Source organism: Manis pentadactyla, chromosome 11, assembly GCF_030020395.1.
Source record: "Manis pentadactyla isolate mManPen7 chromosome 11, mManPen7.hap1, whole genome shotgun sequence".
Lineage (NCBI taxonomy): Eukaryota > Metazoa > Chordata > Mammalia > Pholidota > Manidae > Manis > Manis pentadactyla.
In genome coordinates, this window is record NC_080029.1 from 89423540 (window position 1) to 89440324 (window position 16785).

At 40.4% G+C, this 16785-nt stretch overlaps 1 protein-coding gene across 4 annotated transcripts in view; it reads right to left on the reverse strand.

Moving 5' to 3' along the window:
• Nucleotides 1-8420, reverse strand: part of GPR176 (G protein-coupled receptor 176) — a 101801-nt gene extending 93381 nt beyond the window's left edge. The window contains exon 1 of one of the 4 annotated variants that reach the window (XM_036923911.2): nucleotides 8306-8420. Coding sequence is in view for 3 of the 4 variants with exons in the window: in XM_036923907.2 (XP_036779802.2) it covers nucleotides 7022-7338 (317 nt within the window). In the remaining variant the exon portion in view is untranslated. Of the gene's footprint in view, nucleotides 1-7021; nucleotides 8056-8305 lie in introns of those variants that run through there. The other 3 variants (XM_036923907.2, XM_036923910.2, XM_036923908.2) reach the window with 3 other exon arrangements.
• Between the last annotated feature and the right edge of the window lie 8365 nt (nucleotides 8421-16785).

Consider the following 16785-nt stretch of genomic DNA (forward strand, 5'->3'; position numbering starts at 1 on the left):
CCTTCATTCTATAAAATCCCACCCAATAAAGTAAATTTCTTATAGAATCAGGAAGATTTGGAGCCAAGAGTTTGGGACCAAGAAAAGGGTAACAAAATGAAAATTCCAGACAACAAATTACTTAGTTGCTTTGTCTACCAGCATCTAAAAGTTCTACTAATATACCTTAACTGTCAACATATAAAAGAATATCTTACCACCATGTAAACACTGCTCTGATTGCGGAGGAAGTCTTTGCAAAGGTTCCATTTCTAATCCCAAGCAAAGGAGGGGAGGGTCTGTATTTCACTCTCACTGTGTATTAGCACAGGCCACAGACTAAGGTCCAGAACAAAAAAGGGACCAGGTAAAAGAAAAACAAAACAATGGACAAAATTTTAAATACATCTTCCTGCTCCAATGGTCTCGTTGCTGTTGGAACACTTGTAACAGTGAAATTGTTGTAAATATTCCTGGAGTTAATTATTTTAGATGACAACAGTTCCTGTTAGAAACAACATTAATATGGCAGTTATGATGCAGCCAGATCATTTATTGACATCCCAGCACTTACAAATGACTGTGCCTAACAGAGACATGGTATATTAGCACACATGAAAAGGGGCCTAAACTACTAGTTTAGGGGGAAGAACCTAAGAAACACAGAAAAAAGAATCACCTGATTATATTCCAAATAAGTCTCTATTATTAATCTACTGGCTAGGTCATTCATCTCCATGCTTCTGAGAAAGTCTGTTTCTAAATGGTTCTTAAAATACATAAAATAAATTACTGGTAGGGAAAAAGATTTATTTTCCTCTTATTTACTGCATGTCAAAAGTTTATGAAAATCCTTTGAAGGAAGAATGATATCAAAAGTTTTCATAATACAAATAAGAGAATCAAGAGAATTCAACAGAGAAAGAACAGCCTTTTCAAAAAATGGCATTGGGACACATGTATATCCACAAATAAAATAATGAATTTGGACCCCTAGTTAACACCATACACAAAAATTAACATACATGGATCAAAGACCTAAATGTAAGAACTAAAATTATAAATCTCTTAGAAGAAAATGTTAATCTTCATCACCTTGGATCAGGCAAGGGTTTCTTAGAAATGACACTGCAATTTAATGAGTTATAAGAAATACATATTTGGTCATTCACAGGACCAAAGATACATTTCCCAGGTATATTTGGTCTTCATCCACAGTTCCTGAAAACACTTCAGAGTCTTAAAGGTGAAGTGGATGTTTTGTCATGTTAATGAGAGATTTTTGGACCTCACCCAAGGGCAGGGAGGTTGACTCAGCCAATGGCCAATAACTTAGTCTAGTCACTCACAAAAACTCCTGAGAACACTTTATTTCTGTCTGCTCTCTTGGATCCTGCTTCTGTCAGAGAGATCAGAACGCCTCTGCATGCCACCGAGCCAGGCCCCAAGCTCTATGAGGACAGAAGCTCCTTTATTTGGGACCTTGCCCTATGTATCTCTTCATCTGGCTGTTAACTTGTATCCTTTACTGTATCCTTTATTAAATTGGTAAACACAAGTGTTTTCCTGAGTCCTGTGAGCTGCTCTAGCAAATTAATTGACCCTAAGGAGGAGGTCGTAGGAACCTCCAATCTATAGTCTGTAGCCAGTAGATCAGAGGCACAGTAACAGCCTGGGGCCTGCAACCAGCATCTAGAGTTGTGGAGGGCAGTCTTGTAGAATGCTGAGTGCTTAATCTGGAGAATCTGGTGCTGTCTCCAAGCAAATAGCATCAGAATTTAGTTGAGTTCTGTGACAACCTGCTGGTGTTCAAGAATTGCTTGGTATTATATGTGGAAAGACTCCCTTCCACACACCTACACACATTGGAATGGGGTCCTGGAACCCAAACAGAGTTTTACTACCATTACTGCTGTGTATAATACTATTATTGTTGCTGTATATGAAAAAACATCTCAGATACCAAAAGCACAAATAACAAATTTTAGATAAATTGGATTTCATCAAAATTTAAAATGCTGATACTTCAAAAGATACCAATAAGAAAATGAAAAGACAATCCAAAGAATGGGGGAAAACATTAACAAATCGTATATTGGTAAAGTTCTAGTATCCAGAATATATAGGGAACTCTTACAACTCAATGTCAAAAAGACAACCCAACTTAAAAATGGGCAAAAGATCTGAAAAGACATTTCCCCAAAGAAGATATGCAAATGGCCAATAAGGACATGAAAAGATGCTCACATCATTAGTCATTAGGAAAATGCAAATCAAAACTACAATGTGATATCACTTATCCACTAGGATGGCTATAATCAAAAAGACATATAATAACAAATGTTGACAAGGATGAGGAGAAATTAGAACCCTCATACATTGCTCGTGGGAATGTAAAATAATGCATCCACTTCAGAAAGCAGTCTGACAGTTCCTAAAAGGATAAATTTAGTTACCATCTGACCAAGAAACTTCACTCTTGATACACGCCCAAGCGAACTGAAAATAGTATATCCACACAAAACTACACAAATGTTCACAGCAGCATTGTTTATAATAGCCCAAAGTGGGAACAATCCAAAATGTCCATCAGCTGATGAATGGATAAAGAAAAGATGATCTATCCATACAACAGAATATTATTCAGCACTAGAAAAAGCATGAAGTATATGCTATAACATGGTTAAATATTGAAAACATTACGCTAGGTGAAAGAAACCAATTACAAAGAGCCACATATTACATGACTCCATAGAAATGAAATGTCCAGAACAGGCAAATCCACTGAGATAGAAAATAGACTAGTGGTTGCCTAGGGCTCAAGGTATTGAAGGTAAATGGGAAGTGACTACTAATGGATACATAGCTTCTTTTTTAGGTGATAAAAATGTCTGGAATTCACTTTTGGTGATGGTTACAGAATTCTGTGAGTATATTAAAAACCACACTGAACTATATATATATAATTGAGAGTACTGTGTAGTATAGGAATTTTATCTTGATAAAGCATTTTAAGTTTTCACAGAATTTAATTTCCAAGAAGAATTGGGACATGTAAGGGTATTTACACTAAAGACCTAGAAAGGAGAAGCATATAGGGTTACCAAAAGTGTTTCATTCAGATGACAGGCAGATTGATTTTCTTTGCCTAACATATTACATTATGAATCAATGGGTGGAAATTCATACATCATATAGAAATCAAAGAAAATGTGAGGCAATTTGAGCCAGTATATTACTACTTCACCTACCCAGGCTGATATTATCGACCTCACCATTTCAAACTCCGTTGGTCAGTTCAGGACACCTTATTCTTGATGTCTAGGTTTCTAGGCATATCAAAAACAGAAAAAGCAGGTAGACTAAGGCTGTTAATATTACGTTATAATTGGCTATAATTATGGCTAACTAAAAATCATCTTGAATAATTAGGAATTATAAGCACAAAGTACTATTTTAACAGTTCCTATCAAATATTTAACTAAGAAACTCCAATAATTATCTAGCTATTACCTAGTTAATTTCAATTAGTATCAAAAACACAAGTCAATTTCTGTCAAACAAGTACCCTGAACATTGCCAGTGCCCAATTATTTTGTTGAAAGACTATAAACAATCACAAGCAAAAATGGTGTCTATCCATATCATCTGTCAAACTGATTCAACAAGTCAGTTCCTCACCTTTCCTTTGAAATGAACACTTCAATGACCACCTCAAGGAATCAGGTCACAGACAAGTTGGACCTTTACTTGGGATCAGCATTTTATGCTGGTTCACTATAGACCATTGGAAAGAAAAGGGGAGATGGCTTAAGAGTAAGAACCATATAAATAGTGTGGCAAGAAAGTAGACTGGTTTCTCTACTTTACAATAAATTGCAGGGTGGGATACACACTCTTGTTGGCTATTGTACAGTGCTAATTTTCTTTAAATTAAAGCAAATTCATTTATAAAATTCTCCTAAATGCCTCCAGTGAGGACAAGCACAGAAGACAGGCAATTCTTAGCAGACCTTTTTCAAGTGAAAGCACCAGAGGGGCCCAGCTCTCCAGGCTCTTAGATCGTGAATCCAAAGACAGTGAGGAAAAGATAGAAAAAGATCAATTCTGAGGAGTCAGATTTAAAGCATTTATAGGAAATGGTGATCCCAAATCTTTTTGGGTCTTTGATTTTACATTGTTCATTACTAAAAGTGGTGTGTGACATGTATTTACTGAAGAATCTAATTTGTCTCTCAAGATCTACAGAGTATCTGAGATGGAAATTCCAAGATGTTCCATAAAGAAGGCTAACAAACACTGACTTAAACAAACCCTCTAAAGGCATTATTTGAATAATATTATATGCAATTCTTGAGTTCATTTTCAACTCAGCAAATTAATGTTCCCTATGGTTGGAATATTATAGTTATTCCAAGTTGTTGAGGATTTTTCCCAGTATGGGGCACTAAAACAGTCTTCAAAAAGAGCTGCAAGACATCAATAGTACAAAGGAATTATTTTACGTAACAGTGGGCCTTTGAAAATTCTAATGAAAAATTCTCTTTAGACAATATGGGAAGTGTATTTGAATTTGTTTAAACATAAAAGATAAAAGAAAAATTCATCAGTGTTTGGGGACAGAGGAAACAGTAGATTAAATTAGTGTCACATGATATTCTAGATACTAATCTACCCTCTATTTATTTTTCAACTTTACAGACTCTTCCATGATAAATCCTTTTCTTTTATTCCTCATTTGTGATTTTCCTCTGTTTTGAGGATTCATGAAACTATGCTTCCCAAGTTTACTTGTTTTGCAACTGACTGCACATGGCTTTGGAATTTAAGCTCTGAGGCTCAGTTAGCATTACCAGGAAGATTCCACTACAGATATGTTTGTACGGGTCAAATCCTCAGAGAACAATGAATCGAGAAAACCAGTAACAAGTACACAGAGCAATGTTATGATTCAGCTAACCTTTCAAGGAAACCAGAAATGCCTTTCCCTTTGCACAGGTTCTTTCTTGATTTCTAGAAATTTAACCATATTTATACTGTTTCTGAAAATAAAAAGGAGCAAATGGGATTCTCTCTTAGGAGGGTCCAAGTAATGTGAAAGGAGAAAAATATATCCCCCTAGCCAAATCAGGCATTGCCAAAGATCAAGGGGAAAATCAGTCTCCTCTTTGGAGACATCCACAAAAGCAGTTTTTATATGTCAATCAAATGCTGTGTGGAATAAGCTGAAATAAGGGAAGATTTACTTAAGAATTCCTCTTACAAAAATAGTAGGCATAAGAGAAGCAGAACTAATATTTAAATGTGCACTATTTGCTATGCCCTTTTACACACATGCTCTATTTTATACTCAAATTTTTAGACTCAAACTATAGGAAAATTCCTCCCAGCACCATCTTTCTTCAGGGTTAAAGTTACCAGCGGGGAAAACAAGACAAAAACAAGATCCCTGCAGAAATAAAAAAGGCAGCCACTTCTACTGCCTCTCCAATAATCTACACTTTAAGTAAATATGACAATACTAGAATCTTACGCCCAACAAATAATCTACAATTTATCATGTCTGGTACCTAGTAGGTGCTCAGTGTTGTTAAATGATTATTGAAAATATTTGGAACATGAGGTTTTGCTCTGTTAATGTGCATTTAACATTCCACTCATAAAACACACATCTAGACAGCCACATTGACGTCTACTCCTGGAAATGTCCTCATGACAAAAAGTGGCAAATCATTATAATAGAATGGGACATACAATGACAATTAGAGAAATTACAGAGGGAAATGCCAGACACTTTCATAGTCTTTCATCCCAAAATCCTTTCGTAGTCTTTTTGATGACAGTTTTTCTGGTCTCCATGGAAATTCACAGGTGTCTACAAAAAAGAAATCTACTCCTAACTTTAAAACTTTAAGACTGAAGGCACATAGTGGATCTGTTGCATCTTACTACACTGATGGACAGTGACTGACTGCATTGGGGTATGGGTGGGGACTTGATAATATGGGTAAATGTAGTAACCACATTGTTTTTCCATGTGAAACCTTCATAAGAGTTTGTATCAATCACACCTTAATAAAAAAATTTTTTTAAATAAATAAAACTTTAAGACTGTTCTTGGCTATAATATCACTCATAATTACAATCTTTTTCCATCCTTACAAATCAACATCAAAAAATACATTTTAAGAGAAGCCACATATTTACAATATGCAATATGTTCAACAAACTCCAAAAGAAATGAATATTGATTTATCATTTAACATTTAAAGAGCAACCACCAGAAGTAGAGATAATTCTCACACTAACAGACAACCATTTTTTACTAACCTCTCATTTTCAGTTCGTTATTTCCTCCCCAAAAAAAGTATACCTAAGTCTCTGTGTGTGGTGTGTGGTGTTTCATATCCTGCCTTTATTTTGTACTTAAAACATAAATAGAGAAGTAGACTAGAATTTTTGGGGAGTGGGGGTTGTTAAAATAGCAGAAGGTATCAGAGTTTCACTCCACCGAATTATTTACCAGCAGGTTGGCGTTCCGAAGAAGCAAACCAAGGCTCTTTCAAAATAATTTTATATATGGGGAATAGATGGAAGCGCAATACACACCAGTCATCAGCAATAAAACAAAAGCTTTGTTCTTCTCTATTTGTAAATAAGAGCTCAGGCCAGCCCTCCGATCTGGCGCCCGGGAGGTTTAAGGAAAGACGGGCATAACCCTGTGCCCATCCCGAAGCGTTCTCCAAGGGCCGCATGGGGAGGCTGACCTCCACCTGGACCTGGCACCGTCCTCGGGCTTGAGAACCCTACTGGAGCTCTTCTGCTTCCAGTTAGGGGACCCGAGTCGACCATCCTGCTTAACTTCCCTGCATTACCCTGCAATTCTTTAACTTCTTTCAACTGTCTGCACTTGACCAGGCTCCCCGAAACCCTATGGCCTCTCTGGCGACCCCGACTCCCGTGCCCTCTCAGAGGCTCCCAGGCGCTCTGAGCCTGCGCCCTCGGGGAAGCGCACCCGAGATGAGCCCCGCAGGCGGCTTACCGAGCAGAGAGCCTATGAAAATGACGACCTGCACGGTGGTGGTGAACTGGCGGTACAGCTGCGCCTCGCCGAACGCCCCGAGCGCTCTGAGGTTGGCGCCTGCCGCCTGGGCGCCCGACGCGTTGCCCGACTCGCTGGCGTTTCGGGAGATCCAGCTGCCGTTGTGCCCCATGGCGAGGCTGGTGCCCCTCGCTCGTCGCCGGCCCGCCTCGGAGCACCACGCCAGTCTCTCCCGCCCCGGGCGCGGAGGAACGCGCGGATGCCTGGTGGAGTCCTGCAGAACCCCGGGCAGCCAGGGTCCCCTCACGTCTCCACATCGCCAGCCTCTGCGCCTGGGAGGCGGGGAAGGCGGAGGGCGAGGCTGTGCCCCATGCCCGTTCCCCCCGGAGTGCCCGTCAGCAGCGACATGAAGGCGGCACGGTCAGAGCCCACCGGGCGTCGGCCGTCCCTCCTCCCGGGTGGTGAGCGCGGCAAGCCCACTCAGCAGAGACGGCAACACAGATGGAGGCATTTGATGGTCAGGAAGGGCACTCTCGCTCCCGCACTCCCTTCAACCCCTGCTCCTTCCACCCCCGAGGACCGGGCACCCCACTTAAGTCCTTTCGGGCTGACTGGCTCAGCCCCTCTCCTTAGAGGAAAGAGAACATTTGGTTGAAGCCGTGTTTCAATCCTGCTGGATTCCAGGCTGGGGGACGATGGGAAACCTGTGAAATGCCCGCGGCAAGTGGTCGTAGCCCCGAGGGGACCCCCGAGTCCCCGTCGGCACCCATGGCCTGGGCAACATGCCCTGCATTTCCCCAAGAAGCCTCGCCCTCCGCGCTTGGCCGTCCCCCAGGACGCCCGCGCGGTCTCCTCCGGCTCAGACCCTGGCCGGGAGCTCCGACCCCCCTCCTCGGCGCTAGTTACAAGGACCCGGTTCCGCCTCTGCAGGGCCTAGCGCCCCGTTTTCTGGCCCCGATTGCTAGAGGGACAGCCTTGCAGCCGAGCGGGGAACTCCGGAGAACGCCCCTACAGGGGCAGAAACGCCGCCTGCGTTACCACCGGACTCCTGGGGTAGCGGGGGCGCCCGGCCCGCGGTGGTCACGTGACACGCGCGGTTCCGCCCGCTCCGCCCCCCCACCCCGCCGAGGTGGCCGCGGGGACCGCGCCATCTTGTCACTCGCTAGCGTGACAGTCTCCGCGGGGAGCGTAGGAGGGGCGGACGGTCCTTGTCTGGCTGCCGTGGAAGAGCTTGCGGCTCCTCCCAGGCTGCACTTCCTTCACTACTGTTTTTCTGCTCCTTACCTCGTCCGCAGGGGCTGCCTGAGGCTTGTAAACACACATAGCTGCCACCTGGGCGGGGAGCTCAGGCTTCCGGCTCCTTGGATGGGTCTTGGGTGTAGCTGAAGCCGTTAAGAAAGATGAAATTTAGGAAGCCAGGGCACGATTTCCTGGGCCTTTTTATTAGTCTCATTTCTAAAAGGTACTCAGCCTAACGCAGGTGTGGTGAATTCTGGTAATGAAGAGAGCAACTTCCTGCAGGCTGATGCAAAAGGCTGGGAGGCTAGGATACCCAAGTAAACAAGAAAACGGTGAAGGTCGTCTAAGACTTAGAAAAGATACGGGGAAAAGAGAAAAGGAGAAATTAGATAGGAAAAGACCACTAAAGATTGGCTATTTTGACTTTATAGAAATGGGGTTTTTTTTTTTTAATAAATAACATGGTAGAGGACGCTGACATATCGACTGATAAGACTGTTGCTGGGCAGCTGCGTCTGGTGGGATCTCTCCCTGCTTGCTAGGTGAAGCACTAGGAGAAACCTCAACCTGGATGCGGGAGGATTCTTGACTCTGGACGAGAAAGAATTCTCGAACGGGTCAGACAAGTGCAGGTAAGGAAGGAATTCATTAAAGCAAGAGCAGCAGGGAATGGCAGCTGCTTGGCAGGCAGCAGAGAACAGGAAAGTGCAGAGGGAAAGAGGGAAAGTTCTCAGCCTAGGGCAGATTCCCTTGCCAACTCCTGAGGCCAGGGTCACCCGGCATCGTGTGTCTGCTTGGATCTGCACAGCATGGGGACTAGCTCCTACCACTCCAGGATTTGGGGGAGTGGCAGAGCACAGGATGGAGTGAGATTATGTTCTGAGAACTTCCCAAAGAAAGATTTTCATGTAGGCTACTAAGAGCAGCTGGCACAGCTGCAGTTCCTTCTATGTCACCCAGGCGATGGAAACATGCAGGTCCAAATTTGAGCTCTTAGCAGCGCCTTCCTACTTATTAGGAGTAAAGCGGAGACAGGGTGAAGACTTGGAAATAAAATGAAATAGCAAAGAGACAAACTGCAGTAATGTGAGCAGTGAGAAAGCTTTATTTGAAAGTGCACACTTAAAGTAGGAAAGTACGCATCCTCAGAAAGAAGGCACACTGAAAGTTTAGGGATTTTGTCTTTGAAGGCTTTCAAGAATGGGGCAAAGGGCAGGAATTGTTGTATGTAAGCTTGACTTCTGGTCTCAAGATGCTTATCTTTCTTTTCATGTCTCCTTTCCTTTATTATCAGTCCTCCAGCTAATTCTGCTAAATAAACCCAACACAAGGAATTTATCCTTTTCTCCAAGATAGTGGTTACCCTCAAGTGGTGGGGACATACCAGTTAAGACTGCTTGCTCTGCCTTAATATAGTAGGCTGTTGGGTTATTGTCTGATTACCAGAGAATATGTAAGGAATCTTTCTTCTCACCTTTCTGCTTTTTAAAATGGAATCTTAGTTCTTACCATACTGTTCTTACCATACTGTTTATATCTTAGCATTTTTCACCATAGGCAGGAAAAGTTAATCATGATGCTTGTCCCACATCCCTGCCCTACCGCAGGACTAGGTCTCAGGGCACTAAGAAGTGACTAAAATTACACAGTTATTTCTTGGTTGTCTCAAGGCTGATTCTGCTACAATATGTTTACTTTGCTTCTTTGGTAACTTATTACTTAGTCGTCTTGACAAAGCAAAAATCTGTGTCTTGTACGTCACTGGTTGCTCACAATACCTGCACGTGGTTGTCCTCCACGTTAAGAAGTTACTTAAAACATTTTGGAGGCCAAAAAAAAAGAGGAGAGGGAAAATTACTGATTAAATTTTTTTGAAAATATGTGTCATTTCTAGAATCAAAAATTTTCCTGGGAGTCCAAACATTTTTCAAGATGAAACCCCTTACACTATAATCATAGGAAAACAAAAATAATCGACAACATCCAGCACACTTCTTTCGGAAGGGAGAGTAATGTGTATAAATGTGTTATTTATACAGTTGTAAAAATACCCCTTTACCCACCATACCTGCCACCCTCTATTCAAAACTGCTAAGAAGGATTGAGATAAAGGCATAGGAAATAGTCAGTTTTGCAAATGTAAAGAGTGTTTAATAAAGCAATTAAACCTCTTTTTTATATTCTTTCAAGATACCAGTAAATTCTATACAGCTCCCAAATTAGTGTTAGGGTATAGGAGTCAGTAGAATCAAGAAATAACCTGACCACCTGAGGTCACTGTGTCTTGCCAATGGGTTTCCGCCCCAGGCAATTTCACTATGGATTCAGTGTGACCAAAGAAATGACAGTAGAACATTCTTGGGGTGAAAGGGTTATACCCAACTTTATTTCCATGGTGGCAGGTCAATCACTAAAATCCTGTTCACTCGGAGCGAGTCTGCATGCAGCAAGCCAGGCTCTGCCTCTGGGCCTCTTTGCCCGCACAGCTGCCCCAGTCTCTGTCTTCGGCGCTACCACCACTACAGCCTCTGCTTTGCTCTCCTGCAGCCTTGCAGCTGTGCCACCGTGTTGCCCAAAGCACTGGGCAGAGCTCTTTATGTAGAGTCAATACAACGTATTGCCCACATATTTGTAGTGAGCTAGGCAACCAGGGCCAGGTGAGAATCCTGGCCACAGGAACCTTCGTTTTATCCATACTGTAATTCTCAGATTTGCAGAATGATTGGTTTGTGAAGTACAGCTGACGTAACTTGGAGGTTAGCAGCACTGACCTCTACCGTTGAAAATCTAAGTATAACTTTTGACTCAAAACTTAATAGCCTACCGTTGACTGGAAGCCTTACCATAACATAAACAGTCGATCGACACATATTTTGTACATGTACTATACACTATATTCTTAAAGTAAGCTAGGGAGAAAATGTTTTTCAAATTGACACAAATCTCCAAAGTATTTTACAATTTATTTATTGTAAAACAGGTGTAAGTGAGGTTGCACAGTTCAAACCTGTGTTGTTCAAAGGTCAACTGTATAGGATCAGGGACAGGAATAGGGTAGCATGATTCTTATGGTTGTGTGTTTTAAGGATTTTTTACTGATTACAGGAGAATTTAAGATTGATGAAAAAGATTGCATATGATTTATGTTGTGTCTATAATAGTGTTATTTATACTCATTCTGGTCATTGCAAAGCAAGTAGCCTAAACAACAGCAACCATTTATTTTGCTCACAAATAAGTAATTACTCTTCTCCTTGTGTAAGTAGTTAATGGCCTTGTGCTGGGAAGGCAATAATACAGTGTGAAATAGAACAGATTCTCACAGCTTTCTCCAATCACCTGTTCCTTAATCGTATTCGTCCTGGAATTTGCTTAGGGATTTTCCTTTTATAACACATGGGAAAATAGGTATGATGGTTAATTCTTATGTGTCAACTTGACTGGGACATGGGTTGCTCAAACTTTATTCTGGGTGTGTCTGTAATGGTATTTCTGAATGAGATTAACATTTGAATCAGTAGACTGGGTAAAGAAGATTGCTTTCCTTAATGTGGGTGAGCTTCATCCAATCAGTAGAAGGTATAACTAAAACAAAAAGGCAATAGGTAATTTTTAAAACCCTCAAGATAAAAGAGTCTGATTAAGGAGGTTTTCATACCTATAGAATACAACAGGACCCATTTATGTTCAAAAGAATTCCCACATTCCAACTTTCTTGGGCATTTATTGAAGATCAGCATCTTGCCAATGGGTTTCAGCCCCAGGCAAGTTCACAATGTATTCAGTGAGACCAAGGAATGACAATGGAACGTTCTTGGGGTGAAAGGGCTTATTACCCAGCTTGTTCTCCTGGAGACCGATCAAGCACCAGAGTTACATCTGCATCCAACAGTCTGTGGGTCTGTAATCCTCCGTCTCTGCCTCCCCCCAGAGCACTAGGCAGAGCTCTTTACATAGTGACTCAATCAATTGACTAGGGTGTGGAAGCAGTAGCCTAGTAGTAGGCTGGTTACATCATCAAGTAGTTTAGGTTCAGGTGAGGATCCAGCCATAGGAACCCCAACTTTCCCCACAGGTGGGGAGGGGCAGATGCCTGGAGAGCCACCCAGACCCACAACAAATTTTGTATGAGCAAGAAATAAACCTTTGTTGTACTGAACAACCAAGATTTGGGAGCGGCTCATTATCACAGCATGACCCAGCAGTTCCTGGCAGACATAGTTATGAAAACTGGGGCTATTATGGTGAAGAGAGTGCAGGCTTTATCTTTGGGAAATGGAAGGTATTAAGTCTGGACTTTAAGAAAAACTCTGTTTGTATTGGTAGTGGCAATAAGGATATCCTAGATCCTTGTAAAATAAAAAGGGTAGCTGATAATAGACCCTTTGGGCATCCTTGAAATGAGCTATTGATTTTTTTCATACCCAAAAACATATTGGTCTCTGATAAATTTGTCATATAAGTAGCTTTTTTGGAGACTTCTGAAACGTAGGATAGGTGATAACCCATTTATTTTGTCCTAGAAACCCAGATTGTCTGTTTACATAGACAAACCTACCCTCAAGATAATAGAGTCTAGTATAGCAAGGGCAAGGGGAACAGCATGAATGTTGGTGTCATTTGGATCTGAGTTTGACTGCCTGCTCCACCATTTATTTCCATTTGTAGAAAATCAGAAGAAGGTAACTATGTAAGGTCAATTCCTGTTTATTGATGGTTAAAGAAAACAAGTATCAAAATGGGGGAAGCATTACTTTCCAACACTGAAAGAGTAAATAAAATACTGCCAAACCTTGTATTTCAAAAAATGGAAGAACTACTTTATTTGCAATTAACAAAGGCCAGTGGCTTTTGGGACATTTTGCTTGAAAGTTTAGAAATACAGAATTTAGCCTTTACATTATTGGGCTACCTGTTTACTTTATGGTTCTTAGTTTGGGGTATGTTAACATCAAAGCAAATAGCTGTTTAAAAGATGCTAATACAGTCCTTCTTGTATTCCAAATTATCCCAATATGTGGTCTGGGAAATGGTTTCCTACTGATATGAATCTATGAATATAACTCCTAATGAAGTTTCCCAATTTGTAATAGTCCTCACACCTATAGATTGCTATTAAATTCATCAAGGATATCTGGGAGATGGAAGGTTGAATATCCCTGTTCCCTAGGCAGCCTCAATAGTCTCACACCCACAGACACACACCCATGCACATATACATATAGTGTGACTAGTTTTTGGTAGCAAATATGCCAAAACTAAAATATCCATGAGTGTTATCACCTTCAGAGGAGTCACCTTGGGAAGCTGCTGTTGAAGAATGGCATGATTTCTCAATACCCTTTTGGGACTCCTTCTTAATAGTTAACTTCAGAAGCTGGCACATTCTTTCTTATATCCCTGATCATAGATATGCCCCTTAAGAATAAATTTGTTTTTTTGTGGGGTTTTTAAAGCCAAAAGTTTTCTAGGAACAATATTGGTGAATTAAGTGGTCAAAACAGTAATGTTAAAAGTAGATACATGACTACAAAATACTATGACTCATAGTCTGACTTGGAAGAAATGGCACAGTTTGGAATAAATGTATATATATTTATTCTAGAACTTAAAGGACAAGATTCATTTGGTTCTATAAATGTATAAATGCACACGACATCCACCAAGTGATGCAAAGGTCACTAAATAATTTTTATTTTATACTTCCTTGAGCAGCAAGAACTGCATTACCTCTTCTGCTCCTGGCTTCTAGACCACAGAAAGCTGTAAGAACAAGTAAGTGCCTTCACCTCCTAGAAGAAGAGGACTTTCAGAGGGTTGGGTAGAAAAAATATTCAAAGAAGTAATGACTAGAAAATTTCTCTATTTGGCAAAAGTCATTAAGCCCTAAGATTCAATAAACTGAATGAATTCTAAATAAGATAAACCCAAAGAAATCCACACCAAGACACATAATGGTCAAACAATGAGACACTCTTCCTTGGAGAAATGACCTAAGGGTTTAGGGAGAACTTGGAGAATTAGGAAATCTTGGAGTATCCTGGCAATTGTAAACCTCACTTATACAATGACACTCTAATCAGGCCAGATGCTCCAAGGGCTTAAAGGTTTTCTCCCAGGAACTAGTTGAGGACTAGTCTTTTCTTTGGAATATAGTTTGTACACCCCAAGGCTGCTGAGTTAACCTTTTATTCCCATGGAGCAACTAAATGCAATATATGGACTTTGGATCCTGATTTTTAAAAAAACCACTACAAAACAAAACAAAATAACAACTTCTTGCTTTTAACAGCTTATTAAGGTGTAATTGACATACAATAAATTACATATATTCAAATTGTACAGTTTGATAAATTCTGATTTGTGCATACACTTGTGCATATGCCATCACCACAATTGAATAATGAACATATCCGTCAGCCCCAAGAGGTTCTTCTTGTCCTTCTGGAATCCCTCCCTCTGGCTCATCTCTGTCCTCTCTGCCCCAAGCAATCACTTATCTTCTGTTACTAAGTTTGTATTTTTTAAAGTTTTATATAAATGGAAGCAAATAGTATGTACTGTTTTTTGTTTGTTTGTTTGTTTGTTTTCCTGGATAATTATTTTTTATTGAAGGGTAGTTGACACACAGTATTACATTAGTTTCAGGTGTACAACACAGTGATTCAACATTTATATACATGATAATTCCAGGTACCAGCTATCACCATACCAAGTTGTTACAATATTTTGACTATATTCCTTATGCTATACATTACATCCTGGTTACTTATTTATTTTACAATTGGAAGTGTGTTTATATATATATGTATATGTGTGTATATATATATATATTTTGTGTGTGTGAGGGCTTCTCTCATATTTATCGATCAAATGGTTGTTAAAAACAAAAAAATTCTGTATAGGGGGGTCAATGCTCAATGCACAATCATTAATCCACCCCAAGCCTAATTTTCGTCAGTCTCCAATCTTCTGATGCATAACAAACAAGTTCTTACATGGAGTACAAATTCTTACATAGTGAATAAGTTACATGGTGAACACTACAAGGGCAGTCATCACAGAAGCTTTCGGTTTTGTTCATGCATTATGAACTATAAACAGTTCAAATATGAATATTCATTTGATTTTTATACTTGATTTATATGTGGATACCACATTTTTCTCTTTATTATTATTATTTTTAATAAAATGCTGAAGTGGTAGGTAGATACGAGATAAAGGTAGAAAACACAGTTTAGTGTTGTAAGAGAGCAAATGTAGATGATCAGGTGTGTGCCTGTAGACTATGTGTTAACCCGAGCTAGACAAGGGCAATAAAACATCCACGTATGCAGAAGATTTCTCTCAGAACAGGAGGGGGGAGGTTCTAAGCCTCACCTCTGCTGATCCCCATTTTCTCACCTGATGGCCCCCCTGCGACTGTGCCTGTCTTAGGTTATTCCTCCCTTGAGGAATCTTACCCGTCTCTGGCTAACCAGTCATCTTCCGGGGCATACAGGGAAATGTTAAGTTGGTAAGTGAGAGAGAAGCCTTATGGTTTGAAAAGGTTAGCTTTTTACTTCTTTGCATATTTATGCCCTGTGGCTTCTATGCCCAGCATTTGTCTTGAGGTGTCTTTACCACTTGGAAGAATTATGATACTTGGTAAATTTGATATGAGGCACGAATTCTATTTAAGGGTTGTAATTAGGAAGGAAGAAGAAAAGCTATAGAAGTAGCAGGCGGAAGAAAACCTGGGAAGATTGATTATTTCTTTGACATATCTTCTTGTAGAGTAACTTCAGCATGGATAGGTTTTAAACTACTAATTAAATTGTGCGCACACATTAACATAATAGGAGTACAGTTATGTAACCAAAGCATACCTGTAATTACCAGCCATCTCCAGTGAAACCAAGAAAACCAGTTAGGCACCTTAGGCATTTGTGAAAACTTATCTATGATATGGTGGATGTTGTCCAACTGAACTTCAACAGTCTGAGAGAATTCAGATAAATTAAAACAACCCATTCCTGGGGAATGTTCACATCCATATGTTCTTTTAACAGTAAATAGTCTGTGGTTGTAAGATTTTGGAGTGCTACAATTTGCACTTCTCCTAATTCTTGGTTGAGTTCCAACAGTATAGATCCAGTCAAATTTGTTGTTTTACTGTATGCACAGGCCAGCTTAGATATCTCCTTCCTCATTCCCATGGCAAGTCCAGGAACTGGTGGGATGAGTGTATCTACAGCTGTGGCAGTGTGTGGATCTTTGTTGGGGTTTTTTTTTGCTGATCATCTTCTGGCATGAGTCTTCCCGAGAGTGCTGATGTTGGAAGTTCTTTTTCATATCGTATCTTAATTCATTTTCGGGGTAGCCAAATTAGGCTTTGATCCTCTGTATAAACACAAACAGACCCTTTGCCTACACTTTTATATGCCCTTTATATCATTGTGTAGAACTCATTGGAGGTCACCACACAAGAACTGCTTTTTTTTTTTTTTATCATTAATCTACACTTACATGACGAATACTTTGTT